Source organism: Nipponia nippon, unplaced genomic scaffold (assembly GCF_047370975.1).
Source record: "Nipponia nippon isolate SJK-2023a ecotype South Korea unplaced genomic scaffold, ASM4737097v1 scaffold_42, whole genome shotgun sequence".
Taxonomy (NCBI): Eukaryota; Metazoa; Chordata; class Aves; order Pelecaniformes; family Threskiornithidae; genus Nipponia; species Nipponia nippon.
Window position 1 is genome coordinate 1123143 of NW_028262361.1, and position 27122 is coordinate 1150264.

The following is a 27122-nucleotide window of genomic DNA, read 5'->3' on the forward strand; positions in this document are numbered from 1 at the left end:
AGCCGGCGGTTTCCTGCTTTCCCAGCAAGGCCTCGCACAGGCGGTGCTTTCCGGTGGCTTATCTGGCATCCACAGCCGCTGCCGGAGCAGCCCCGGGCACGGCCGTGCACACGCGTGGGGCGTGCACGTGGGCGCACGCCTGGGCGCACGCAGCCCCGCTTATGCACGCACCCGTGCGGCTGCAAAGGCGTGTGGGTGCACAGACACGGGTGGGCACGTGCACGAGCGTGTAGCAGGGGAGCGCGAGCGCTTACACGAGCGCGTGCGTGCGCACGGTGCTGGTAGCATGAGCGCGTGTGTGCACGTAGAAGTGTGTGCGTGCGTGGTGCAAGCGTGCAATGGCACAAGCGTGCAATGGCACAAGCACGTGTGCACGCTGCAAGCGTGCATGCATGGTGCAAGCGTGCAATGGCACAAGCACGTGTGCACGCTGCAAGCGTGCGTTAGCACGCGTTTGTGTGCTAGCACAAGCGCATGAGCGTGGTGCAAGCATGTAGCACAAGCGTGTGCGTGCGTGGTGCAAGCGTGCAACAGCGCATCGATGCACATGCAAAGCATGAGCGTGCGTGACGCGTGCGTGACACAGGCGTGTGCGCAAGCCCGCGTGTGCCTGACGCGGGCGTGCAACGGCACAAGCGCGTCGGAGCGCGCACACGCGTGCAAGCGCGTTGCACACGCGTGCGAAGGCATGCCCAAGCGTGTGCCGGCGTGCGTCTTCCTCGGCCGCGTGCTGTCCCCGGCGCTGGGGACAAGGCGTGGGGGTGGCTGGGAGCCCGTGTGTGGCGGAGGGTGTCACCCCCCCCCCGTGTCACACACCTCCCCCCCCCCCCGTGTTACCCTGCGGTGTCACCCCATCTCCTGCCACTTCCCACATTGGCCTCGCTCCGGGGCCACGTGACGGCTGGGAGTGTCCCCAAGCTGTCCCCAACTTGTCCCCAAGCTGTTGCCCAGGCTCGCCTCAACTTGCCCACCCAGAGCATCCCAAAGCTGTCCCCAAACTGTCCCCAGCATCCCAGGGCCACCATGGGGACAGTGGTGGCCCTGATGTCCCTGGCTGCAGTGACCCTGGGGATGGGGACACCCCCCCTCCGGTGACCCTGGGGACACTGGTGGCACTGGGGACGCTCCCAGTCCCGGTCACTGATGTCCCCAAAAGCAGGGTGATGCGGTGGCACCTCTGTGGTCCCTATGTGTCCCCACGGGGAAAGTGCAGGGGACACCACGGGGGGGGGGGGGGGGCACGGTGTTGGGGACATGGGAGGGGGATGCAGAGACCCCCTGGGGACATAAAGGGGGTGACACCATGGGGACACTGCACCAGAGGGGACAAGGACCCTTTGGGACAGAGGTGGCAGCAGGGTGTGGGTGATGCCACGAGGCCACGTGTGTGTCGTCGTCCCCCCCCCGCAGTGTCCCCATGACGGGGGGGAGCCACCCCGGGGTGGTGACACCGACGGGTGACGTGGGCCCCGTTTCCTCTGGGGCCATAAAGCGGGTGCAGGTCCCCAGGACGGCGGGTGACACGCCAGGGGTGGCCCATGGGGGACGGCGTCTTCGCCCTGGCGGGGCCCTGGCCACCGCTGCCCCCCCCCAGGGCACCCATGGGTGCTGCCACCTCCCCTGTCCCGGCGTGGCGGCAGCGAGTCCAGGGGGGGTCGTGGAGACGGTGGGTGTTGGGGACATTGGTGGCCCTGGCACTGGTGGCGCTGGCGGTGCAGGGCTGGGTGCTGGCGGGGGTCCGGGGGGAGCTGCAGAGGGTGACGGCGCGGCTGCAGGTGAGAGGGGACATGGGGACATGGCGGGGGGGGGGGCGGACATGTGGGGGGACGTGGGGGACATGGGGACGTGGGGGGACACGGGGATGTAGGGGGACACGGGGGATGTGGGGACACGGGGGGACGTGGGGGGACATAAGGGACATAGGGGATGTGGGGACATGGAGGGACATGAGGGGACATGGGCGCATACAAGGACACAGGGACATGGGGGGGACATGGGGGATATGGGGACACGGACATGGGGGGACACGGGGGATGTGGGGACATGGGGGGACATGGGGGGACACGGGGGATGTGGGGACATGGGGGGACATGGGGGGATATGGGGACATGGGGACATGGGGGGACACGGGGGATGTGGGGACATGGGGGGACATGGGGGGATATGGGGACATGGGGACATGGGGGGACACGGGGGATGTGGGGACACGGGGGACACAGAGCCATAGGGCGACGTGGGGGAATATGGGGGATTTGGGGACATGGGGTGATACAGGGGGACATGGGGACGATGGGGACAGCATGGGGACACCGTGTGTGTGTGCAAGCCATGGCTGGAGGGACACGCGTGTGGAGGGAGCCGGGGTGGTGCACACGCGTGTGCGCGTCCCCGTGTGTCCCCTTGTGTGTTCCCGTGTCCCCTCTTCTGTCCCCGTGTATCCCAGTGTGTGTCCCCATGTATCGCTGTGTCCTCTCGTGTGTCCCCATGTGTTCCCTCATGTGTCTCCTTATGTGTCCCTGTGTGTCCCCTCATGTGTCCCCATGTGTCCCCTCATGTGTCCCCTTATGTGTCCCCGTGTGTCCCCTAGTGTGTCCCCAGCTGTGTCCTCATGTCCCCTTCTGTCCCTTCTTGTGTCCCCATGTGTGTCCCCGTACCCAGGTGTGTCCACACACGTCTGTCCCCATGTGTCCCCGTGTGTCCCCAAGTCCCACCATGTCCTGGTGTCCCTGTCTGCCCTCGTGTCCCCATGTGTCCCCTGACCCATGTGGGTGTCCACAGGCCGGTGGGGACAAGCCGCTGTTGGAGAAGGTGCTGCAAGGTGGGTCCCCAAAACTGAGTCCTGGGGACACGGGTGCCACCACCCTGGGGACATGGGTGCCACCACCTTGGGAACATGGGTGCCACCACCCTGGGGACATGGGTGCCACCACCTTGGGGACATGGGTGCCACCACCTTGGGGATATGGGTGCCACGCCCCTGGATATGGGGCTGCCACCAGCCTGGGGATGAAGGTGCCACCACCCTGAGGATACGGGTGCCACCACCCTGGGGACTCGGGTGCCACCACCCTGGGGACATGGGTGCCACCACCCTGGGGACGCGCGTTCCACTACCCTGGGGATGGGGGTGCCACCAGCCTGGGGATGAGGGTGCCATCACTTTGGGGACCTGAGTGCCACCACCCTGAGGATACGGGTGTCACCACCCTGGGGACATGGGTGCCACCACCCTGGGGACACCGGACGTCACCCTGGTTCCCTTTGCAGACCGCCCCCCACCGAAGAAGCCGGCGGCTCATCTTATAGGTAAGGGTTGGGGACAGGGGGGACCCGGACACCCAGGTCCCCAACCTGAGGGTGGGGGTGGGTGGCCCCGGACGCCCGGGTCCCTCCGCGGGGGTGGGAAGAAGTGGGGGAGGGGTGCTGGGTGCTGGAAGTTTCCGATGGGGGGGTTGGGGACCAGGACGCCCGGGTCCCTCCGCGGGGGCGGTGGTGGCAGGGGAAGGTTCCACTGCGGGCGGTGGGGACCCGGATGCCTGGGTCCCCTATGGAGAGATGGGTGCTGGCAGGTTTTGGGGTGCTCAGCACCCTGGGTGCCTGGGTTTCCCTATAGATAGGTGGGTGCTGGCAGGTTTTGGGGTGCTCAGCGCCCTGGATGCTGAATCCCCCTATGGAGAGATGGGTGCTGGCAGGTTTTGGGGTGCTCAGCGCCCTGGATGCTGAATCCCCCTATGGAGGGATGGGTGCTGGCAGGTTTTGGGGTGCTCAGCACCCTGGGTGCCTGGGTCCCCTATAGATAGGTGGGTGCTGGCAGGTTTTGGGGTGCTCAGCGCCCTGGGTGCCTGGGTCCCTCTATAGATAAGTGGGTGCTGGCAGGTTTTGGGGTGCTCAGCACCCTGGGTGCCTGGGTTTCCCTATAGATAGGTGGGTGCTGGCAGGTTTTGGGGTGCTCAGCACCCTGGATGCTGAATCCCCCTATGGAGGGATGGGTGCTGGCAGGTTTTGGGGTGCTCAGCACCCTGGGTGCCTGGGTCCCCCTATGGAGAGATGGGTGCTGGCAGGTTTTGGGGTGCTCAGCACCCTGGGTGCCTGGGTTTCCCTATAGATAGGTGGGTGCTGGCAGGTTTTGGGGTGCTCAGCACCCTGGATGCTGAATCCCCCTATGGAGGGATGGGTGCTGGCAGGTTTTGGGGTGCTCAGCACCCTGGGTGCCTGGGTCCCCTATGGAGAGATGGGTGCTGGCAGGTTTTGGGGTGCTCAGCACCTTGGGTGCTGCATCCCCCTGACCCCACCACCCCGTTCCTCCCCGCAGCCGGCGCCGACGTCTCATCCCAAGCCAACGGATCCCTTCGGTGGGAACCCGGCAAATCGTGGGCCTTCATCCGGGGCCTGGGCTACCGCGGCGGCTCCCTCGTTTGCCGCCAACCCGGTCTCTACTTCGTCTACGCCAAGGTGCAACTGGGTGCTCCCACCTGCCCGACGCGCGCCGCCACCCTCCACGGCATCCACAAACGAACGCCCCGTTATCCCGGTGTCCTTGACCTTCTGGTCAATAAGGTGGTTTATTGTCCCCAAGCCCATGGGGTCCCCTGGGCCCGGTACAGTTTTTTGGGGGGACTCGTACACCTCGAAATGGGGGACGAGGTCTTCACGCGGGTGCAGGCCCCCGAGTTGGTGCGGGCGGTGGATGGCACCCGTTCCTATTTTGGGATGTTTATGGTGTGATTTTGGGGGGGGGGGGGGGGGTGACATTAGAGGGTTGAGGGGACCTTGGTTGTCACCCCCCCCACCCCACCCCACCCCGGCATCCCTGAGGTGCAGGACCCGGGGGGGAAAATGGGGTGTGGATTCTCCAGCGGCTCGTGTAGGGTTGTGCCTGGGGTGCTGAGGCCCTGGACCCCCCCAGACCTGGACCCGCACCCATCCGGATGCCTGGGGCCCTCACTGGAAGCCTATGGAGACCCCTTTGACCACCCCCAAAGTCCCTGAAGCTCAGGACGGGAGAGCAGCGGGGATTCTCCAGCGGCTCGTATAGGGTTGTGCCTGGGGGTACCGCTACTCAGTGCCCCCCCCCCCCCCCCGATGCCTCTGCAGGACCCCTGGGACCCTTTTTTACCTATTTATTTGGGGGGGGTTAACCCTGATATTCAGGGGGGGCCCCCCGAACCCCGATCCCATCCCCAGGATTGCCCCCCCGGCATGTGCCTGGGTCCCTCACTCAGCAGCTGTGCCTCAGTTTCCCCCAGGGTGGGGCCAGGCGGGGGTTGGGGAACACCCCCCCCCCCAAATTGGGGGACCCCCCCCTCACCCTGACCCCCCCCGCCCATCCTGAGCCAAAAATAAAAGTGAAGAGAAATTGTTGGGTGCTGGACTTTGATGAAGAGGGGGTGCAGGGGCAAATTTGGGGGGGACTGGGGCAAATTTGGGGGGGTCTGGGGCAAATATTGGAGGTCTGGGGCAAAATTGGGGGGTGTGGGGTATAGTGGAGGGTCTGGGGTAAATGTTGGGGGGTCAGGGCAAATCTGGGGGTGCAGGGGCAAATTTGGGGGGGTCACGGGGAAATTTGGGGGGTCTGGAGTATACTGAGGGGTCTGGGGCAAACTGGGGGCGTCTGGGGCAAATATTGGGGGTCTGGGGCAAATCGGGGGGCTCTGGGGCAAATTTTGGGGGGTCTGGGGTATATTGGGGGGTCTGGGGCAAATTTGGGGGGTCTGGGGCAAATATTGGGGTCTGGGGCAAATTTGGGGGTGGGGTATATTGGGGGTCTGGGGTAAATGTTGGGGGTCAGGGCAAATCTGGGGGTGCAGGGGCAAATTTGGGGGGGTCACGGGGAAATTTGGGGGGTCTGGAGTATACTGGGGGGTCTGGGGCAAACTGGGGGGGTCTGGGGCAAATATTGGGGGTCTGGGGCAAATTTGGGGGGTGTGGGGTATATTGGGGGTCTGGGGTAAATGTTGGGGGTCAGGGCAAATCTGGGGGTGCAGGGGCAAATCGGGGGGCTCTGGGGCAAATTTTGGGGGGTCTGGGGTATATTGGGGGGTCTGGGGCAAATATTGGGGGTCTGGGGCAAATTTGGGGGGTCTGGGGCAAATATTGGGGGTCTGGGGCAAATTTGGGGGGTGGGGTATATTGGGGGTCTGGGGTAAATGTTGGGGGGTTAGGGCAAATCTGGGGGTGCAGGGGCAAATTTGGGGGGGCCCTGGAGTATATTGGGGGGTCCGGGTCAGATTTGGGGGTGCAGGGGCAAATCCAGGGGCCTGGGGGAGGAAAAATGGAGCAATTTGGGGGGATCAAGGGGAAATTGGGGGGGGCAGGGCCAAACCAGTCCTTCCCAGTTCCCAAGCGCCCTTTGCCAGTTGGAGTGGAGATTCTCTGCTGGCTGCTATGGGGTTGTGCCCCCCCCCCCCTTTCTCCCTGCCCTGGGGGGGTGATTCCAGGATTTGGGGGGGCAGTTGAACCCCAGATGTGTGTGTTCCCCCCCCCACCCCCCCCAGGACCTGGGCCCCTTCCACATCCTCGTGCAAGCGGTGCACGGCCCTCGTGCGAGCGTCGCACGGGGAGGATTTCCTGCTGCTGGAGGCCGGATTAGGCCACGGGGGGGCTGGGACTGGGGGGGCCGTGGGTGCTGAGCCCCCCCCTTGCAAAACCCGGACACCTGGGTTCCTTTTCTTGCTCTAAGCAGCGGGACCGCGGCACCTAAAAAAGTGGGGCACGGGGGCGGGGGTGCCCACGCGTGTGCTTATGCACATGTATGTGCGGTTGCATGTGCGGTTGCATTTGCACACGCCTGTGCATGCGCACACGTATGCGCATTTGCGTTTGCACGGGCGTTTGCATTTGCACACGCCTGTGCATGCGCACACGTATGCGCATTTGCGTTTGCATGGGCGTTTGCATTTGCACACGCGTGTCCATGCACACGTGTATGCGCATTTGCATGGGCGTTTGCATGTGCGTTTGCATTTGCACACGCGTGTGCATGCGCACACGTATGCGCATTTGTGTTTGCATGGGCGTTTGCATGTGCATTTGCATTTGCACATTTGTGTGCATGCACACGCGTATGCGCATTTGCGTTTGCAGGTGCGTTTGCATTTGCACACGTATGTGCATTTGCGTTTGCATGGGCTTTTGCATGTGCGTTTGCATTTGCACACGCGTGTCCATGCACACACGTATGCGCGTTTGCATGTGCGTTTGCATTTGCACACGCGTGTCCATGCACACACGTATGCGCATTTGCATGGGCGTTTGCATGTGCGTTTGCATTTGCACACACGTGTGCATGCACACACGTATGCGCATTTGCGTTTGCATGGGCGTTTGCACGTGCGTTTGCATTTGCACACGTGTGTGCATGTACCCGTGTATGTGCATTTACGCATGTGTGCATTCACACATGCACGCGCCTTGCACACGTATGTGCATTTGCAACCGGTCTTGCTTTTGCACACGCATGTGCGTTTGCATTTGCACACGCGTGTGCATGCACACACATATGCGCATTTGCACAGGCCTTTGCACACGCGCACGTGCGTGCATTTGCTTTTACACGTGCGTTTGCATTTGCACACGTATGTGCATGTACCTGTGTATGTGCATTTGCACATGTGTGCCTTGCATACGTATGTGCATTTGCAACCGGTCTTGCTTTTGCACACGCACGTGCACGCACGTGCGTGCACGGAAATACGCATGCACGCACGCGTGCATTTGCATGTCCGCGCGTGCGTGCGTGTACACATACGTGTGCGGGTATTTGCACACGCATGCAGCGCGTGTGGAAACGCAGGCGTCCGGGCCGGTGACGCCCCTGGGCAGGGGACTCTGGGCTGTCCCCCTTTTTTGGGGACAATTAAGGTCATTTTGGGACCCTGGGAACCATAAATAAATTTATTAATCAATAAATAAAGCGGCTCCGAGCGCCGGATAATAATTTAGGGGGGGGAGGGGTCCCCCAGGCCGGCTGGGGGGGGTGGGACCAGCAGGGCCCCCTCACATCTCTGGGCACGGGGGTCTCTGTGGTCCCCAATGTCCCCAAAACAGGGGGCCGTGAGGTCCCTTGGTGTCCCCAAGTGTCCAGCACTGGGGTCCCCAAATGACCAACACGGGGGTGGCCAAGGTCCCTTGATGTCCCCAGCCTGGGGTTCTGTGAAGTCCCTTGATGTCCCCAACCTCCAGGCACGGAGGTCTGCAAGGTCCCTTGATGTCCCCAACCTCCAGGCACGGAGGTCTGCAGGGTCCCTTGGTGTCCCCAATGTCCAAGCATGGGGTTTCCAGCCCCAAATATTCAAGCACAGTGGTCTGCGATGTCCCTTAATGTCCCAAATCTTCAAGCACGGAGGTCTCCAAGGTCTCTTGATGTCCCCAACCTCCAAGCAAGAGGGTCACCAGCCCCAAATCTCCAGGCATGGAACTCTGTAATGTCCCTTGATGTCCCCACATCTCCAGGTCTTCGATGTCCCTTGATGTTCTCAAATCTCCGGGCGTGGGGGCCTTGGGACCCAGATCTCCAGGCATGGAGGTCAGCAGTGTCCCTTGATGTCCCTTGATGTCCCCAAATCTCCGGGCGTGGGGGCCTTGGGACCCAGATCTCCAGGCATGGAGGTCAGCAATGTCCCTTAATGTCCCTTGATGTCCCCAAATCTCCGGGTGTGGGGGCCTTGGGACCCAGATCTCCAGGCATGGAGGTCAGCAATGTCCCTTAATGTCCCTTGATGTCCCCAAATCTCCAGGCGTGGGGGCCTTGGGACCCAGATCTCCAGGCATGGAGGTCAGCAATGTCCCTTAATGTCCCTTGATGTCCCCAAATCTCCAGGCGTGGGGGCCTTGGGACCCAGATCTCCAGGCGTGGAGGTCAGCAGTGTCCCCAGACATCTCCAGCCTCCAACCAGGAGGGTGACCAGCCCCAGACCCCGCTGGTCACCCCCTGCCACCCCACGCGTCACCCGCCGGCGATACGCAGCAACCCCACGAAATTCCCCTCCCTCTCGTCCTGTGCCAGCTGCCACCTGTCCCCGTCCACGTCCCCGTCCAGCTTCAAGCTGAGGACATCTCCAGGTTGGAGCTGCCCAACGGCTTGGGCCAAACCAGAACGTACCAGGTCGGATCCTGCACCTTCGGGGAGCGTCAACGGCACGGTGAGCAACGGGCGCGGCGAATTGGCACGCCGGAGCTGGAGGGTGACGGTGCCGGAGGGACAGGAGGATTCCGTGCAGGTGAGGGCGAATTGGGCGTAGAGGAGGTAGAGGCCACCCGCTGTCACCCGCAGCTCCCCGGCTGTCACCTGCACGTCACCGCTGAGGAAGACGCCGTTGATGCCTTCCTCGTAGCGCCAAATGGGTCTCGAGGGCACCGCCAACGAGCCTGGAGGGAGAAGAAGGGAGAAGGGTGGTGGGTGCTCCTGGTTGGTGATGGGTGCTCCTGGTCGGTGATGGGTGCTCCCAATGGCAGATGGGTGACCCCGATGGGAGATGGGTGACCCCGATGGGAGATGGGGGGTCCTTATTGAGGAATGGGTGACCCCAATGGGAAACAGGGGTCCCCATGGGGTAACGGGTGCTCCCAATGGGAAGCGGGTGCTTCTCCTTGGTAGTGGGTGCCCCTGATGGGAGATGGGTGCTGAGGGCCTCCCCGATGCTCCTGGCCACCACAGCCCACCCAGGGGTACTTGGGATGGGACCAAGGGACCACAGGGACGGAGGATGCTCCGTGACACCCTGGGGACACTAAGTGACACCCTGGGGACCACAGGGACGCAGGATGCTCCGTGACACCCCGGGGACCACAGGGACGCAGGATGCTCCGTGACGCCCCGGCGACCACAGGGACGGAGGATGCTCCGTGACACCCCGGGGACCACAGGGACGCAGGATGCTCCGTGACGCCCCGGCGACCACAGGGACGGAGGATGCTCCGTGACGCCCTGGGGACCACAGGGACGGAGGATGCTCCATGACACCCCGGGGACCACAGGGATGGAGGATGCTCCGTGACGCCCCGGCGACCACAGGGATGGAGGATGCTCCATGACACCCCGGGGACCACAGGGACGGAGGATGCTCCATGACACCCCGGGGACCACAGGGATGGAGGATGCTCCGTGACGCCCCGGCGACCACAGGGACGGAGGATGCTCCGTGACGCCCTGGGGACCACAGGGACGGAGGATGCTCCGTGACGCCCCGGCGACCACAGGGACGGAGGATGCTCCGTGACGCCCTGGGGACCACAGGGACGGAGGATGCTCCGTGACGCCCTAGGGTCCACAGGGATGGAGGATGCTCCATGACACCCCGGGGACCACAGGGACAGAGGATGCTCCGTGACGCCCCGGCGACCACAGGGACGGAGGATGCTCCATGACGCCCTGGGGACCACAGGGACGGAGGATGCTCCGTGACGCCCCGGGGACCACAGGGACGGAGGATGCTCTGTGACACCCCGGGGACCACAGGGACGGGGGATGCTCTGTGACACCCCGGGGACCACAGGGATGGAGGATGCTCCGTGATGCCCTGGGGACCACAGGGACGGAGGATGCTCCGTGACACCTCGGGGACACTCCATGACACCTTGGGCACTGCAGCTGCCCTGTGACACCCCCAGATGCTCCAAGCCCGGGATGACGTTTCCTCTCCGAGGGCGGAAGGAGGAACCCGCGCGAAGCTTTCGAGATGACTGGGCGAGCCGCCTAAGGAAGGACTTAACCCCCCCCCCACCACCACCACCGCCACCTTCCCCGGAGCCCCTCACCGTGGCCTCAGGCCTGGGGGGGGACTTACCAGCGCTCAGCAGCATGTGGGCGGCCGTGGCAGCCTGCGAGGGAGAGGAAAGAGAGCGTCAGCGGGTGGGAAGGTCCTTGTCCCCATGTGTCCCCTCGCCCTTGGTGAAGGGGAAGTTGGGTGTCGTGTTGGGATTTGGGGACTTTCCGGCACCCCTTTGGGTATTTTGGGGGGTCCCCGGGGGAGGGGGTGACCCCTGGATTTGGGGGGGGGTTGGTGCCTTTGGGGATGGGGAAACTGAGGCACGAGGGGGGGTTGGAGGCTTGGTGCATTTCCCCCCCCGCCAGCCCCAAGGTGGATGCACAGCCCGTGGGTCCCCAGGGACAGGCGGATGGATGGACGGACGGACACCGCCAGGACGCGCGACCTGGATGGACGCACGGACACGCGGAGGAACGGACACCCGTTCTGGGGGGAGAAGCCCAGATGGACGGGCAACCAGACGGGTGCCTGGAGGGATGGACAGACACCTTGACAGACACCCAGAGGGACAGGCACTTGGACGGACAGACGGACGCTCAGATGGCTGGACACCCAGAGGGACATCTGGACAGACAGATGGACACCCAGGTGGATGGACACCTGGACAGACACCAGGATAGAGGGACACCCAGATGGGTGGACACCTGGACAGACAGACGTACACAGACACCTGGATGGATGGACAGCCAGATGGACGGACACCTGGACACCCAGAAAGACAGACGTGTGGACAGATGCCTGGATCGATGGACAGACGGACGGACAGACCCCTGGGCCGGAAGAACACCCAGAGGGATGAACACCTGGATGGACACCCGGACAGATACCCAGATGCACACCCTGACAGACAGACAACTGGACACCCAGGTAGGTGGACAGACAGACAACCAGATGGGCACCTGGACAGATGGACAACCAGACTGACAACTGGACACCCAGACAGGCAGACACCCGGGCAGACAGACACCTGGATGGGCGGACACCCAGACGGACGGACAGATGGACACCTGGGCAGGCAGAAAGATGGACGCCTGGACGGACACCTGGACAGACACCCGGACAGACACCCGGACAGACACCCGGCCACTTGGATGGAGGGACACCCAGATGGACAGACAGATGGACACTTTGATGGAGATTCAAGCAGTCACCTGGACAGACGGACACCTGGACGGAGGGACACTCAGATGGATGGACACCCAGACTGATGGACAGACAGACGGACAGCTGGACGGACCCTCTAGATGAACATCCCCCCGGATGGACGGACACCTGGACAGACAGACAACTGGACACCAGGATAGACAGACACCTGGGCAACCGGACAGACCGACAGGCAGACAAGATGGACACCTGGACAACTGGACAGATGGACAGACACCTGGACAAGATGGACACCTGGACAGACAGACAGACACCTGGACGACCAGACAGACAGACAGCAGGACAGATGGACAACCAGACAGATAGAGACCCAGATACCTGGACAGATAGACAGAAGGACAACGGGACAGATGGACATCAGGACAGACAGACACCTGGACAAACAGACACCAGGTCAACTGGACAGGCAGACAGACGGAGACCTGGATACTTGGACAGATGGACAACTGGACCGATGGACATCGGGACAGACAGACACCTGGACAACCGGACAGAGACCTGGATACCTGGACAGACAGAAGGACAGCCGGACAGAGAGATAGGACAGACACCAGGACAAGCGGACAGACGGACAACCAGACAGACAGAGACCCGGATACCTGGACAGAAGGACAAGCGGACAGACGGACATGAGGACAGATGGATGCCTGGACAACTAGACAGAGACCCGGATACCTGGACAGACAGACAGAAGGGACAACTGGACACTGGAGCAGACAGACACTTGGACAACCGGACAGGCAGAGACCTGGATAGCTGGACAGACGGACAGGACACTGGGACAGATGGACACCGGGACAGACGGACACTGGGACAGATAGACAACCAGACAGACAGAGATGCGGATACCTGGACAGAGGGACAGAAGGACAATGGGACAGATAGACACCAGGACAGAGAGACACCTGGACAGATGGCCAACGAGGTACCTGGACAACCGGACAGGCAGAGACCCGGATACCTGGACAGACGGACAGAAGGACACTGGGGCAGATGGACACCAGGACAAACAGACACCCGGACAGCCGGACAGACAGAGATGCAGATACCTGGACAGACGGACAGAAGGACACCGGGACAGATGGACAACCAGACAGATGGAGATGTGGATACCTGGACAGACAGACAGAAGGACACCGGGACAGAAGGACACCGGGACAGAAGGACACCGGGACGGACGGAGATGCAGATACCTGGACAGACGGACAGAGGACAGCGGGACAGACGGACACCGGGACAACCAGGCAACCGAGCAGACAGAGATGCAGATACCTGGACAGACGGACAGAGGGACACCGGGACAGAGGGACACCGTGACAGATGGACAACCAGACAGACGGAGATGCGGATACCTGGGCAGACGGACAGAAGGACAGCGGGACAGACGGACACCGGGACAACCAGGCAACCGGGCAGAGAGAGATGCGGACACCCGGACAGCTGGACAACCGGCCAGACAGACGGACAGCTGGACAACCGGCCAGACAGACACCCGGCTACCTGGAGAACCGGAGCCCCGGCCCCCCCCCGGTGCCCACCTGCGGCGGGGTCCCCCCCCGGAGCAGCCCCACGAAGGCGGCGGCGGCGGCGGCGGCCCCGAGAGCGGCGGCTCCGAAAGCGGCGAGAACCGGGAGGAGGCGGCGGCACCGGGATCGGGCCGGGGACCGGTACCGGCAGCGGCAGGGAGGCAGCGGGGGGCTCTCGGGGTCGGCGAGCGGCGGCATCGCGGCGGGGGCCGAGCGGCGGAGCCGCCTTATAGAGGGACCGGTCGGGGCGGGGACCGGGGAGGGGACGGGGACACCGGGGAGGGGACGGGGAGGGGACGGGGACACCGGGGAGGGGATGGGAAGGGAATAGGGTGGGACGGGGGAGGGACAGACCGACACCGGGCAGGGACAGACCGACAGCGGGGGGGGGGGGGGATAACGACAGCGCGGGGGGGGGGATACCGGAGGGGACCGGTGGAACCGGGTGGCACCGGGGAGGGACCAGGGGTGGGGACAGACCGACACCGGGGGTGGGGACAGACCGGGGAGGAACCGGCGGGCACCGGGGGCGGGGGGGACCCCCGGGGGACCCCGAGGAGGGGGAGAGAGGGCTGGGACGGGGGCCCAGCCCCCGGGGGTACCCAGCCCCCCCCCCCCCGCCCCCCTTGGGTGCCCCGGGGGGGGTCCCGTTAGCACCCTGGAATGGGGGGGGTGTGTGTGCCCGGACGCCTGGGACCCCCCCCGGTGATGACGTCACTGCGGAGGGGAAGTGTCGTGGCCGTGGGGGTCCCGTCCCCCCCCCCCGCGCGGATTTCGCCTCCCCCGGCCGTGACGGAGCCCCGGAGTTTCCTGCCACGGAGCCGGGCCGGAATTTCTGCCCCTCCCCCCCCCCCCGCCCCCGCAACCCGGCTTTTGGGGGGGGGGGGGGCCGCGACCGGGAAGGGTTTTTGGGGGGGGGGGGTGGGTCCCCCCGGGGGCGGGCCAGCTTCCCGGACGCCTGCGTCCCCCGGTTCATAGCCCGCTGGATGCGCCCACGCGTGTTTCTGCAGAAGGGTTGTGGGCACCCGGGTGCACGCAACCCCCGTGGGCAAAGCCTCGGGCGAGACCCCCCGCCATGGGAGACCCCCGCCCCCCATGGGAGGCCCCGCCCCCACCATGGGAGACCCCCCCATGGGAGACCCCGCCCCCCCATGGGAGACCCCCCCCCCATGGGAGACCCCCGCCCCCCATGGGAGACCCCGCCCCCCCCATGGGAGACCCCCCCCCATGGGAGACCCCCGCCCCCCATGGGAGACCCCGCCCCCATGGGAGACCCCCCCATGGGAGACCCCGCCCCCCCCATGGGAGACCTCCCCCCATGGGGGACCCCCTCCCCTTGCTAGACCCCTCCCCGATGAGACCCCCAAATGAACCCCCCCAAGTGGGACCCCCCCCCAAGAGAGACCCCCAAAGGAGACCCCCCCATGGGAGACCCCCAAACGACCCCCCCATGTGACACCCCCCAAGTGAGACCCCCCCATAGGAGACCCCCCCCCCAAAGAGAGACCCCTGTGGGAGACCCCCCCATAGAAGACCCCCCCATGGGAGCCCCCCCATAGGAGCCCCCCATGAGACCCCCAAGCGAGCCCCCCCATGTAACCCCCCCCCCCATGGGGGAACCCCCGCTGGGGACTCCCCTGCCAGGCCCCGCCTTCCTCCCCGCCCCTTTCCCCGCCCCTTCCCTGGCCCCGCCCCTCTCCCTTGGCCTCCGCCCCGCCCAGCCCCCTCCCCAGGTTCAGAGAGGCCCCGCCCCGCCCCTCCCCGCGACCCGCCAATCAGCGCGCTCCTCTGCCGGGAGGAGGCGGGGCCGGCGCGCCGACGAGTGACGCCAGCGCGCCGGCGGGAGGAAGGCCGCGTCACGTGACTCAGGCGGCGGCGCGGGGGGACGCTCGGGGGCCGCACCCCCCACCCCCCCCGGCCACAGTACGGGAGGGGCGTGGTCAAGGGTGGGGCGGGGGGTGTGGCTTGGGCATGTGGGCGGGGCCGGCAGGTGTGGGCGGGGGCGCGGTGCTTCCGGGAAGGGCAGGTGGCTGCGGGGGGTCCCACGGGTGGGGGCAACGTGGGGGGAGGGGGAGACCCCGGCCCGGGGGGGGGGCGTGGGACCGGGGGAGACCCGGGGGGGTCATGGGAACGGGGGGTCGCGGGGGGCGGGGGCGTGGGACACGGGGTCCCCGTGGGGGGGGGGGGGGCCCGGGAGGGGCCACCGGGGAGAGGACGGGGTTTGGGGGGGTCACAGGCACGGGGGGGGCCGTGGGAACGGGGGGGGGGCGCGGGACACGGGGTCCCCGTGGGGGGACACCCCGAAGGGGGACACTGGGGAGAGGACGGGGTTTGGGGGGTCCCTGGGGGGTCACAGGCGGGGGGGGGCGACACTAGGGACAGGGGTGGCCGCGGTGACAATAAGGACACGGGTGGCCACGGCGGGGGGGACAGCAAGGACGGGGTGGCCACGGCGGGGGGGGGACAGCAAGGACGGGGTGGCCACAGGCTCAAGGTGACCACAGGGCCAGGGGTGACCGTGCAGACAGGTGGCCATGGAGGAGGGGGGACAACAAGGACAGGGTGGCCACGGGGGGGGGGGGGGGGGACGACAGCCAGGAGAGGGGTGGTGACAGGTTCAGGGTGACCATAAGGAGAAAGGGGACAGCGTGGATGGGGGGGGACAGCCAGGACAGAGGTGGCCCCAGGGACAAGGAGGACCCCGAGGATGGAGGGGAAAATTAGGACGGGGTGGCCATAGTGTTGGGGTGACCATAAGGAGAGGGGTGGCCATGGGGACAGAGGGGACAATCGGGACAGGGGTGGCCCCAGTGTCAGGGTGACCATGAGGACAAGAGGACACCAAGGATGGGGGGGGACAAGGGGGACAAGGGTGGCCACAGGGATGGAGGGACAACTGGGTGGCCGTGGGGACAGAGGGGACCATCAGGCCATGGTATCAGGGTGACCTTCAAGGACAGGGGTGGCCGTGGGGACAGAGGGGACCATCAGGCCATGGTATCAGGGTGACCTTCAAGGACAGAGGTGGCCGTGGGGACAGAGGGGACCATCAGGCCATGGTATCAGGGTGACCTTCAAGGACAGGGGTGGCCATGGGGACAGAGGGGACAACTGGGACAGGGGTGGCCCCAGTGTCAGGGTGACCATGAGGACAAGGGGACACCAAGGATGGGGGGGGACAAGGGGGACAAGGGTGGCCACAGGGATGGAGGGACAACTGGGTGGCCGTGGGGACAGAAGGGACCATCAGGCCATGGTATCAGGGTGACCATCAAGGACAGGGGTGGCCGTGGGGACAGAGGGGACCATCAGGCCATGGTATCAGGGTGACCATCAAGGACAGGGGTGGCCGTGGGGACAGAGGGGACCATCAGGCCATGGTATCAGGGTGACCATCAAGGACAGGGGTGGCCGTGGGGACAGAGGGGACAAGGAACCAGCGGAGCAGCCAAAACGGGGTAGAAAACCAAGACTGCGCTTGTCCCCTTTGTCACAGGGAGGTCCTCGCGTCACCGTCGCCCTTTTTTTAAGCCCAAAAAGGGGGAAATTGGGGTTTAAGGAGAAAATCCGGCGCCTGGATCTGCTCCGGGTGTGGGAAATGGCTAAAACCGTGCGTGTTTTGGGGGAAATTAGGCCGGGTTTGGTATCATCCACCTCTTCCCCTCAGGTCTTTACGCCCGCGCCAAGAATCGAAGCAGACTGACGCCGGGGCGCCGCCGCCGCCTTCGTTAAGTGGTAATTATGCAAACGAGCTGGGTTTGGGCTGGCGCCGGGGTTGAGCTGGAGAAGTGGTACTGGGTTCAATTAAACTGGGTTTGATTAAACTGGGTTCAATTCACCAGGTTCAGTTAAACCGGGTTCGATTAAACCGGGTTCAATGAATCGGATTCGATTTAACTGGGTTCAGTTCACTGGGTTCAGTTAAACTGGGTTCAATTAAACTGGGTTCAATTCACCAGGTTGAATTAAGCTGGATTCAATTAAACTGGGTTCAGTGAAACCAGGTTCAATTCATTGGGTTTGATTAAACTGGGTTCAATTAAACTGGGTTTGATTAAACTGGGTACAATTCACCAGGTTCGATTAAACCGGGTTCAATGAATCGGGTTTGATTTAACTGGGTTCAGTTCACTGGGTTCAGTTAAACTGGGTTCAATTAAACCGGGTTCAGTTCACCAGGTTGAATTAAACTGGATTCAATTAAACTGGGTTCAGTGAAACCAGGTTCAATTCATTGGGTTTGATTAAACTGGGTTCAATTAAGCTGGGTTTGATTAAACTGGGTTTGATTAAACTGGGTTCAATTCCCCGGGTTCAGTTAAACCAGGTTCATTTAAACCGGGTTCGATGAATTGGGTTCGATTTAACCAGGTTCATTTAAATTGGGTTCAGTTCACTGGGTTCAGTTAAACTGGGTTCACTGGGTTCAATTAAACCGAGTTTGATTAATACAGGTTCAATTAAACTGGGTTTGATTAAACTGGGTTCAGTTAACCGGGTTCAATTCACCAGGTTCGATTAAACTGTGTTCAGTTCATCAGGTTCAATTAAACTGGGTTCAATTAAACCAGGTTCAGTTCACCAGGTTGAATTAAACTGGGTTCAGTGAAACCAGGTTCAATTCATTGGGTTTGATTAAACTGGGTTCAATTAAGCTGGGTTCAGTTCACCAGGTTGAATTAAACTGGGTTCAGTTAAACCAGGTTCAGTGAAACCAGGTTCAATTCACTGGGTTTGATTAAACTGGGTTCAGTTAAACCAGGTTCAGTGAAACCAGGTTCAGTTCATTGGGTTTGATTAAACTGGGTTCAAATCCCTGGGTTCAGTTAAACAGGGTTCAATTCACAGAGCTCAATTAAACTGGGCTCAGTTAAGCTGGGCTCGATTAAACCAGGTTCAATTCATTGGGTTGAGTTAAACCAGTTCGATTAATCCAGGTTCAATTCATTGGGCTGAGTTAATCCGGGTTCAATTAATCCGGGTTCAATTAATCCTGGTTTAATTAATCCGGGTTCAATTCACCGCCGCCATCCCAGGGGTTGGGGACGGTGGCACCGTGCCGTGGTGGTTTTGGCACATCCCCAATCGGTGCAACCCCATCTCATGGGGTGGTTTTTTTTAATTTTCTTCCCTCCCAGCAATATTTTCCGGCTCCCGGCACACCGGCATCCCCATGGATTTCCTTACCGGCATCGGCTGCGCCTGTGCCGGGCTCCTGGTGGTGCTGACGGTGGCATTGCTGGGCGCGGCGTATCGTTTGGGGCTCCTCTACCAGCTGTGGCATAAGGTAGGATGAAACGGGTGAGAACACCGGCGGTTTTGCCGAAAACCACCTAGTTTGGAAGCGGTCCCGGCCGGTGGCTCGGCAAAGGGATGGTGACACCGCGCACGTCCTCCCGGTGAACTCCTCACCGTGCAGGTGGACCCCCGAAGCCCCCGGCACGGTGGTGAGTTGGTGGCGGAGGTGTTGAAGGCGCACGGCGTCCGCTTCCTCTTCACCCTGGCTGGTGGCCACATCTCACCCATCTTGGTGGCCAGCGAGAAGGTGGGCATCCGCGTGGTGGACACCCGGCACGAGGCCACCGCCGTCTTCGCCGCCGATGCCGTCTCCAGGCTCTCGGGTGCGGATATGGAGGGGGATCCCATGGCCAGCACCTTCTTCTGCCCCGATGGATGGAGGATTTTGGGGTGTCCCAGTTTGGTGGGGTCCTGGTTGACCTGAGAAGGGTTCAAACACTCTTCATGGTGGGTTTTGTCCCCATTTATTCCCTCCTGAGATAATTTGGTGGCTCCGGTGAGGACAGGATGAGGAGAAGGTGACGCCATGGCCAGCACCTTCTCCTGCCCCAATGGATGGAGGATTTTGGGGTGTCCCAGTTTGGTGGGGTCCTGGTTGACCTCAGAAGGGTTCAAAGACTTTGTGGGTGTCCGGGGTCCTTCCATGGTGGGTTTTGTCCCCATTTTCCCCCCTCTGGAGCTAATTTGGCCGCTTGGGTGCCAACGAGATGAGCAACCAAGCGTGCCTTGAACCCCCAGCCAAAAAATTGGGGTGCAAAGGGACCCCACCCCCCTTCCCCGCCATTTCCCCGCAGGTCGCATCGGCGTCGCTGCCGTCACCGCCGGTCCCGGCGTCACCAACACGGTGACGGCCATCAAGAACGCCCAGATGGCCGAGTCACCGGTGCTGCTCATCGGGGGAGCGGCTGCCTCGCTGCAGAAGGTGGGGAGCCCCCCCCCCCCCCCCCAAAATCCCCTCTCGGCCCCATTTTTGGGGAGTTTTTGCCCATTTTTGGGGTGTTTTCCCCCATTTTGGGGGGTTTTTTCCTCCATTTTGGGGGGGTTGAAGGCTCATTTTTCCTCCTCTCCACAGGGTCGGGGAGCGTTGCAGGACATCGCCCAGCTCTCGCTCTTCAAGACGCTCTGCAAAGCCTGCGTCTCGGTGCGCGCCGTCCGTGACATCGTCCCCACCCTCCGCAAAGCCATCGCCACCGCGCAGTCGGGGACCCCCGGTAAAAAAATTAAGGGGGGGGGGGGGTAGGACACCCCAAAACCACCCCCCGGGTTCTTGGGTGGTGGGTTTGGGTTTCCCCCCGCCGTGGGTTTCCCCGGTGTGGATTGCAGCGGTGTTTTGGGGTGCTGGTGTTTGAATTGGGGGGGGGGGGGTTTAGCCCCCCCCCCCCCAAAAGTGGTTTTGGGGTGACGTCGGGGGTCCCCCGCTGCACCCCGATCTTGTAGGCCCCGTCTTCGTGGAGCTCCCCATCGACGTGCTCTACCCCTTCCACGTGGTGGAGAAGGAGGTGGGTGGCAACAAGAGCACCCAGGGGCTGGGGGCGAAGGCGGTGCAGTGGTGAGTAGACCCCCCCCCCTCCCAGCACCCTAGGGTGCTGTTGGCACCCCAAGGGGTCCCAGCACCCCAATATCCTTCCCCCCCCACCACCCCGGTAGGTACCTCCAAAACTACCTCCGTAACCTTTTTGCGGGTGCCTGGGAACCCCGGGATGTGTCCCCGTTGCCCGTGCAGGTGCCGCTGGCCACCGAGGATGAGGTGGGTGTTTGGGGGGGGGGGGGGACACACACGACCCCCTTCCCCTCCCCCTCCCCCCCCCCGCCATGGATTGGGGGTGGGGAGGGGGGTTGGGGTGTCCGTGGCGTTGTGGGGGGGGACTGGGATGGGTTTGGGGGCTGGTTGAGGCAGGTTTGGGTACGGCAGAGCTGGGGCTTGGGGTTAAATCAGGGGGGTTTGGGGCTCAGCTGGGCTGATTTTGGGGCTCGGCTAAGCCAGGTTTTGGGGCTCAGCTGAGCCAGTTTTGGGGCTCAGCTGGGCTGATTTTGGGGCTCAGCTAAGCCAGGTTTTGGGGCTCAGCTGAGCCAGTTTTGAGGCTAAGCTAGGCTGATTTTAAGGCTCAGCTAAGCCAGGTTTGTGGCTAATCTGGGCTGATTTTAGGGCTCAGCTAAGCCAGGTTTTGGGGCTCAGCTGGGCCAGTTTTGGGGCTAAGCTTAGGCTGATTTTAGGGCTCAGCTAAGCCAGGTTTGTGGCTAATCTGGGCTGATTTTAGGGCTCAGCTAAGCCAGGTTTTGGGGCTCAGCTGAGCCAGTTTTGGGGCTAAGCTTAGGCTGATTTTAGGGCTCAGCTAAGCCAGGTTTGTGGCTAATCTGGGCTGATTTTAGGGCTCAGCTAAGCCAGGTTTTGGGGCTCAGCTGAGCCAGTTTTGGGGCTAAGCTAGGCTGATTTTAAGGCTCAGCTAAGCCAGGTTTGTGGCTAATCTGGGCTGATTTTAGGGCTCAGCTAAGCCAGGTTTTGGGGCTCAGCTGAGCCAGTTTTGGGGCTAAGATGGGCTGATTTTGGGGCTGAGCTGGGCCAGATTTGTGGCAAAGCTGGGCTGATTTTGGGGCTTAGCTAAGCCAGTTTTGTGGCTAAGCTGGGCTGATTTTGGGGCTGAGCTGGGCCAGTTTTGTGGCAAAGCTGGGCTGATTTTAGGGCTCAGCTAAGCCAGGTTTTGGGGCTCAGCTGGGCCAGTTTTGGGGCTTAGCTAAGCCAGTTTTGGGGCTAAGCTGGGCTGATTTTAGGGCTCAGCTAAGCCAGGTTTTGGGGCTCAGCTAAGCCAGATTTGAGGCTCAGCTGGGCTCGTATTGGGGCCCAGCTGTGCTGGTTTAGGGACCCAACTGAGCCAGTTTTGGGGTTCAACAGGGCTGGATTTTGGGGCCAACCCTGCTGGGTTTGGTGCCCAACCGAGCCGGTTTTGGGACTGACCGAGCTCGGTTTTGGTGCCCAGATAGGCCTGGTTTTGGGGCTGGCTGAGCCGGTTTTTGACGCCCGACTGAGCCGGTTTTGGGGTTAATCCAGGCGGTTTTGGGTCACAGGTGCAGCAGTGCGCGGAGCTGGTGAGCCGAGCCACGAAGCCGCTGGTGCTGGTGGGCAGCCAGGCCATGCTGCCGCCCACGCCGGCCGAGGAGCTGCGGTGAGATGCTTCGGGGACGGATGAACTGGTTTGGGGACGGATGAACTGGTTTGGGGAAGGATGAACGGGTTTGGGGACAGCGGAGCCGGTTTGGGGATGGATGAACTGGTTTGGGAATGGATGAACCAGTTTGGGGACAGTTGAGCTGGGTTTGGGGACGGATCAGCCAATGTGGGGACAGCTGAGCCAGTTTGGGGACGGTTGAGCCGAGTTTGGGGACGGATGAACTGGTTTGGGGACAGCTGAGCTGGGTTGAGGGATGGATCAACCAATTTGGGGACAGATGAGTGGGTTTGGGGACAACTGAGTGGGTTTGGGGATGGCTGAGCTGGATTTGGGGACAGATCAGCCAATTTGGGGACAGATGAACAGGTTTGGGGACAGCTGAGCCAGTTAGGGTCTGCAATCGAGCCAGTTTGGGGCTAAACCAAGCTGGTTTTGGGGCCAGACTGAACCAGTTTGGGGCCCTGACCAAGCTGGTTTTGGGGCCAGACTGAACCAGTTTGGGGCCTTGACCAAGCTGGTTTTGGGGCCAGACTGAACCAGTTTGGGTCTCCAACCGAGCCAGTTTGGGGCCAAACCAAGCTGGTTTTGGGGCCAAACCGAGCCAGTTTGGGTCTCCAACCGAGCCAGTTTGGGGCCCTGACCAAGTTGGTTTTGGGGCCAGACTGAACCAGTTTGGGGCCCTGACCAAGCTGGTTTAGGGGCCAAACTGACCCAGTTTGGGTCTCCAACTGAGCCAGTTTGGGGCTAAACCAAGCTGGTTTTGGGGCCAGACTGAACCAGTTTGGGGCTAAACCAAGCTGGTTTAGGGGCCAAAACGAGCCAGTTTGGGGCGCTGACCAAGCTGGTTTTGGGGCCAGACTGAACCAGTTTGGGGCCCTGACCAAGCTGGTTTTGGGGCCAGACTGAACCAGTTTGGGTCTCCAACCGAGCCAGTTTGGGGCCAAACCAAGATGGTTTTGGGGCCAAAACGAGCCAGTTTGGGGCCCTGACCAAGCTGGTTTTGGGGCCAGACTGAACCAGTTTGAGGCCCTAACTGAACCAGTTTGGGGCCCTGACTGAGCTGGTTTTGGGGCCAAACCAAGCCAGTTTGGGCCTCCAACTAAGCCAGTTTGGGCCTCCAACTAAGCCAGTTTGAGACCCCAGCCAAGCCAGTTTTGGGGCCAAACTGAGCCGTTTTGGAGCCCAACCGAGCCGTTTTCGGTGCGCGCTGACGCCTGCCTACCCACAGCGCGGCGCTGGAGGCCCTGGGCATCCCCTGCTACCTGGGGGGTGCGGCGCGGGGGCTTCTCCCCCCCGGCAGCCCCCTCCTCCTGCGCCAGAACCGCCGCGACGCCCTCCGCGACGCCGACCTGGTGCTGCTGGCAGGTACCGGCATGGGGTGGCATTTGGGGACACCCGCTGCGGTCCCCTCGTCCCCATCCCGTCACCCTACGTGTGCGTCCCCAAGGTGCCGTCTGTGATTTTCGCCTCTCCTACGGGCGCCTTTTCGGTCGCCGCGCCGCTATCGTGGCCGTTAACCGGGACCGGGCGCAGCTCCTCCGTAATTCCGATGTTTTCTGGAAACCCCGGCTCGCCGTTCAAGGTGAGACCCCCGTCGCCCTGCCCTGAACCCCCACCCCTGCCTGAAATGGGCTGCGTGGGGTGCGATGAGTTGGGGCGTTCTCGGCAGGCGACGCCGCCTCCTTCGTGGCGCGGTTGGCGCGGAGCCTGCGGGGCTACGCCTGCCCCCGGGGTTGGCTGGAGGGGCTGCGGGAGGCCGATCGGAAAAAGGAGCAGGCGAACCGGTGAGTGCCTGCGGGACGGGGATGGGGACGGGGGATGGGGACAGGCGTGGGGACAGGGATGGGCACGAGGATGAGGACAGGGCTGGGGACAGGGAGGGGCTGGGGACAGGGATGGGGACAGGCGTAGGGATGAGGATGGGGACAGGGATGGGCACGAGGATGGGGACAGGCGGGACAGGGAGGGGATGGGGACAAGGACAGGGCTGGGGATGGGGACAAGGACAGGGAGGGGCTGGGGCCAGGGCTGGGGACAGGGGAGGGGATGGGGACAGGGAGGGGATGGGGACAAGGACAGGGCTGGGGACAGGGCTGGGGATGGGGACAAGGACAGGGCTGGGGACAGGGAGGGGAGGGGGACAGGGCTGGGGACAGGCGTAGGGATGAGGATGGGGACAGGGATGGGCACGAGGATGAGGACAGGGCTGGGGACAGGGATGGGGACAGGCGTAGGGATGAGGATGGGGACAGGGATGGGCACGAGGATGGGGACAGGCGGGACAGGGAGGGGAGGGGGACAGGGACGGCATGGGGACAAGGACACGGCTGGGGATGGGGACAACGACAGGGAGGGGATGGGGACAAGGACAGGGAGGGGATGGGGACAGGGAGGGGATGGGGACAAGGACAGGGCTGGGGCTGGGGCCAGGGAGGGGATGGGGCTGGGGACAGGGGAGGGGCTGGCGACAGGGCCGGGGTCAAGGACAGGGCTGGGGACAGGGAGGGGAGGGGGACAGGGCTGGGGACAGGCGTAGGGATGAGGATGGGGACAGGGATGGGCACGTGGATGAGGACAGGGCTGGGGACAGGGAGGGGATGGGGACAGGGCTGGGGACAGGTGTAGGGATGAGGATGGGGACAGGGATGGGCACGAGGATGAGGACAGGGCTGGGGACAGGGAGGGGATGGGGACAGGGCTGGGGACAGGTGTAGGGATGAGGATGGGGACAGGGAGGGGATGGGGGCAGGGATGGGGACAGGGACAGTTAAGGAGATGGGGACAGGCTCAGGGACAGGCACAGAGATGGGGACAGCGGTGGGCATGGGGACAGGGAGAGGCACGGGAATGGGGACAGGGACTGGGATGGGGACAAGCATGGGGTCAGGGACAGGCATTCCCAGTCCTTGGGGGATCCCAGCCCGTTGCCAACTGGGAGGATGTCCCCATTCCCAGTCCTTGGGGGATCCCAGCCCATTTCCAGCTGGGTGGGGGTCCCCATTTCCAGCTGGGGAGTCCCCATTCCCAGTCCTTGGGGGATTCCAGTCCATTGCCAACTGGGAGGATGTCCCCATTCCCAGTCCTTGGGGGATCCCAGCCCATTGCCAACTGGGAGGGGGTCCCCATTCCCAGTTCTTGGGGGAACCCAGCCCATTTCCAACTGGAAGGATGTCCCCATTTCCAACTGGGAGGATGTCCCAGTTCCCAGTCCTTGGGGCATCCTAGCCCATTGCCAACTGGGGGGCCCCCACCCCCATTCTTTGGGGGCCCCCACCCACCTCTTCCTTGCCCGGGGCGGGGGGGGGGTCTCCCCCCAAACAGGGAGAAGGCAGCGACCCCCACCCCGCAACACCTGAACCCCCTGGACCTGCTGCACCGCCTGGATGCGCTGCTGCCCCCCGAGAGCCTCCTCGTAGCCGACGGGGGGGACTTCGTGGGCACCGCCGCCTACATCGTCCGTCCCCGCCGTCCCCTCGCCTGGCTGGACCCCGGTAAGGACCCCGCCGCCGCCCCGGGCACGCTGTCACCGTAGGGGACGCACGCAGACGGGTGACGCCGCCGGTTGTTGTCTCCGTAGGAGCTTTTGGCACGTTGGGAGTCGGCGGAGGGTTCGCGCTCGGCGCCAAGCTCTGCCGTCCCGACGCGGAGGTACGGGGATGCGGTGGCTCGCGGGGACGGCGGCCGCCGTGCCGCCCATGTGGCCTCACGGTGTTTGTCCCCTCCCTGGCACCAGGTTTGGGTCCTTTACGGTGACGGCTCGCTGGGCTACAGCTTGATGGAGTTCGACACCTTCGTGCGGCACAAGGTCAGATGGTGCCAAAAATGGGGTGAGGTGGGGGGGAAACGGGGTCTTGTCCCCATCTCGGGGTGTCACTGGGGCGCGGTGGCCCTGTCCTTTGTCCCCTACAGACGCCTGTCATCGCGCTGGTGGGCAACGACGCGTGCTGGAGCCAGATTGCCCGGGAGCAAGTGGCTTTGTTGGGCAGCAACGTGGCGTGTGGCCTCGAGTACCTGGGTGAGCGCTGTGTCCCCTGCGTTGTCCCCAGATTTGGGGACAGCCGGGTGACCCCATGTCATCCTAGGGTGGGTTGAGCCACGCCTGGTGGCATCGTGACACCTTGGGGTGGATCAAGCTGTGCCTGGTGGCATCGTGTCACCTTGGATCGAGCCATAGCTGGTGGCACTGTGTCACCCTGGGGTGGACTGAGCCATGCCGGGTGTCACCACGTCACTCTGGGGAGGATCAGGCCACGCCTGGTGGCATCACATCGCTTTGGGGACCATCAGGCCACGGTCAACCGTCACCTCACTTCCAGGGAGGACTGGACTGTGCCTGGTGGCACCATGTCACCCTTGGGAGGATCAGGCCATGCCTGGTGGAACCATGTCACCTTTGGGAGGATCAGGCCATGCCTGGTGGCACCATGTCACCTCAGATCAGGCTAGGCAAGGTGGCACCAGGTCACCCCAGATCAGGCCATGCCTGGTGGCACCATGTCACCTTTGGGAGGATCAGGCCATATCTGGTGGCACCATGTCACCCTTTGGAGGATCAGGCCATACCTGCTGGCACCGTGTCACCTTTGGGAGGATCAGGCCATGCCTGGTGGCACTGTGTCACCCTGGATCAAGCCATGCCTGGTGGCACCATGCCACCACGGGGAGGATGGAGCTCGGTGGCCCGGTGTCACCCATCTCGAGCCGCACCCGGTGGCCCTGTACCAGCCTAATATCAAGCCAATTCCCATGGAGGTGACAGGGCCACCACCACTGTCCCCTCCCTACAGACTACCACGCGGTGGCCGAAGCTCTGGGTGGCAAAGGCTTCGTGGTGGGTCGCCCGGACCACGAGCGGCTGGACGCCGTCCTCCGTGCTGCGCAGGATGCGTGCCGCCAAGGCCGCCCCGTTCTCATCAACGCCCTCATCGGCAAAACCGACTTCCGCGACGGCTCCATCTCCGTTTAGGGACGGTGTCCCCAAAATGTCCCAGCCGTGTCCCCAACGGCGGGGACAGAGAAAAGGGGGGGGGTTTGGGTGACATGGCCGTGTCCCCATCCCGGCGGACAGCCGCGTCCCCCTGGCAATAAAACAGCACCGTGTGCCCCCACCACCGTCCTGTGCCATCAATTTGGGTGCCAGCACCCCGGGGACACCCAAAGTGACATTTTGGGGACTGTCACCCCCTCCTTTGTCACGACGG

The 27122-nt window shown here is 63.2% G+C and overlaps 3 protein-coding genes across 4 annotated transcripts; 2 read left to right on the plus strand and 1 right to left on the minus strand.

Annotated features, from left to right (window-relative positions):
* Positions 1–1501: 1501 nt before the first annotated feature.
* Positions 1502–5345, plus strand: LOC104014967 (TNF superfamily member 14). The gene is made up of 4 exons (XM_087778209.1): positions 1502–1775; positions 2779–2818; positions 3268–3306; positions 4313–5345. The coding sequence occupies exons 1-4, from the start codon at positions 1539–1541 to the stop codon at positions 4723–4725; spliced, it is 729 nt and encodes a 242-aa protein (XP_087634335.1). The 5' UTR covers positions 1502–1538; the 3' UTR covers positions 4726–5345.
* Positions 5346–8735: 3390 nt separating this feature from the next.
* On the minus strand, positions 8736–13654 carry LOC148052925 (uncharacterized). The gene is made up of 3 exons (XM_087777914.1): positions 13469–13654; positions 10785–10818; positions 8736–9366 (listed from the first exon to the last, which is right to left on the minus strand). The coding sequence occupies exons 1-3, from the start codon at positions 13652–13654 to the stop codon at positions 8945–8947; spliced, it is 642 nt and encodes a 213-aa protein (XP_087634040.1). The 3' UTR covers positions 8736–8944.
* A 1600-nt stretch (positions 13655–15254) lies between these two features.
* On the plus strand, positions 15255–27029 carry HACL2 (2-hydroxyacyl-CoA lyase 2). 2 transcript variants are annotated; one of them, XM_087778160.1, is made up of 17 exons: positions 15255–15379; positions 17124–17191; positions 18595–18743; positions 18876–19077; positions 19549–19676; positions 19827–19965; positions 20192–20303; positions 20402–20501; positions 21818–21915; positions 23150–23286; positions 23369–23503; positions 23591–23705; positions 25243–25412; positions 25499–25569; positions 25655–25726; positions 25831–25936; positions 26709–27029. In XM_087778160.1, the coding sequence occupies exons 3-17, from the start codon at positions 18630–18632 to the stop codon at positions 26885–26887; spliced, it is 1878 nt and encodes a 625-aa protein (XP_087634286.1). In that variant the 5' UTR covers positions 15255–15379; positions 17124–17191; positions 18595–18629; the 3' UTR covers positions 26888–27029. The 2 variants fall into 2 exon arrangements, with proteins under 2 accessions (XP_087634286.1, XP_087634288.1); XM_087778162.1 differs by lacking the exon at positions 15255–15379 and adding an exon at positions 15450–15482.
* Positions 27030–27122: the final 93 nt, after the last annotated feature.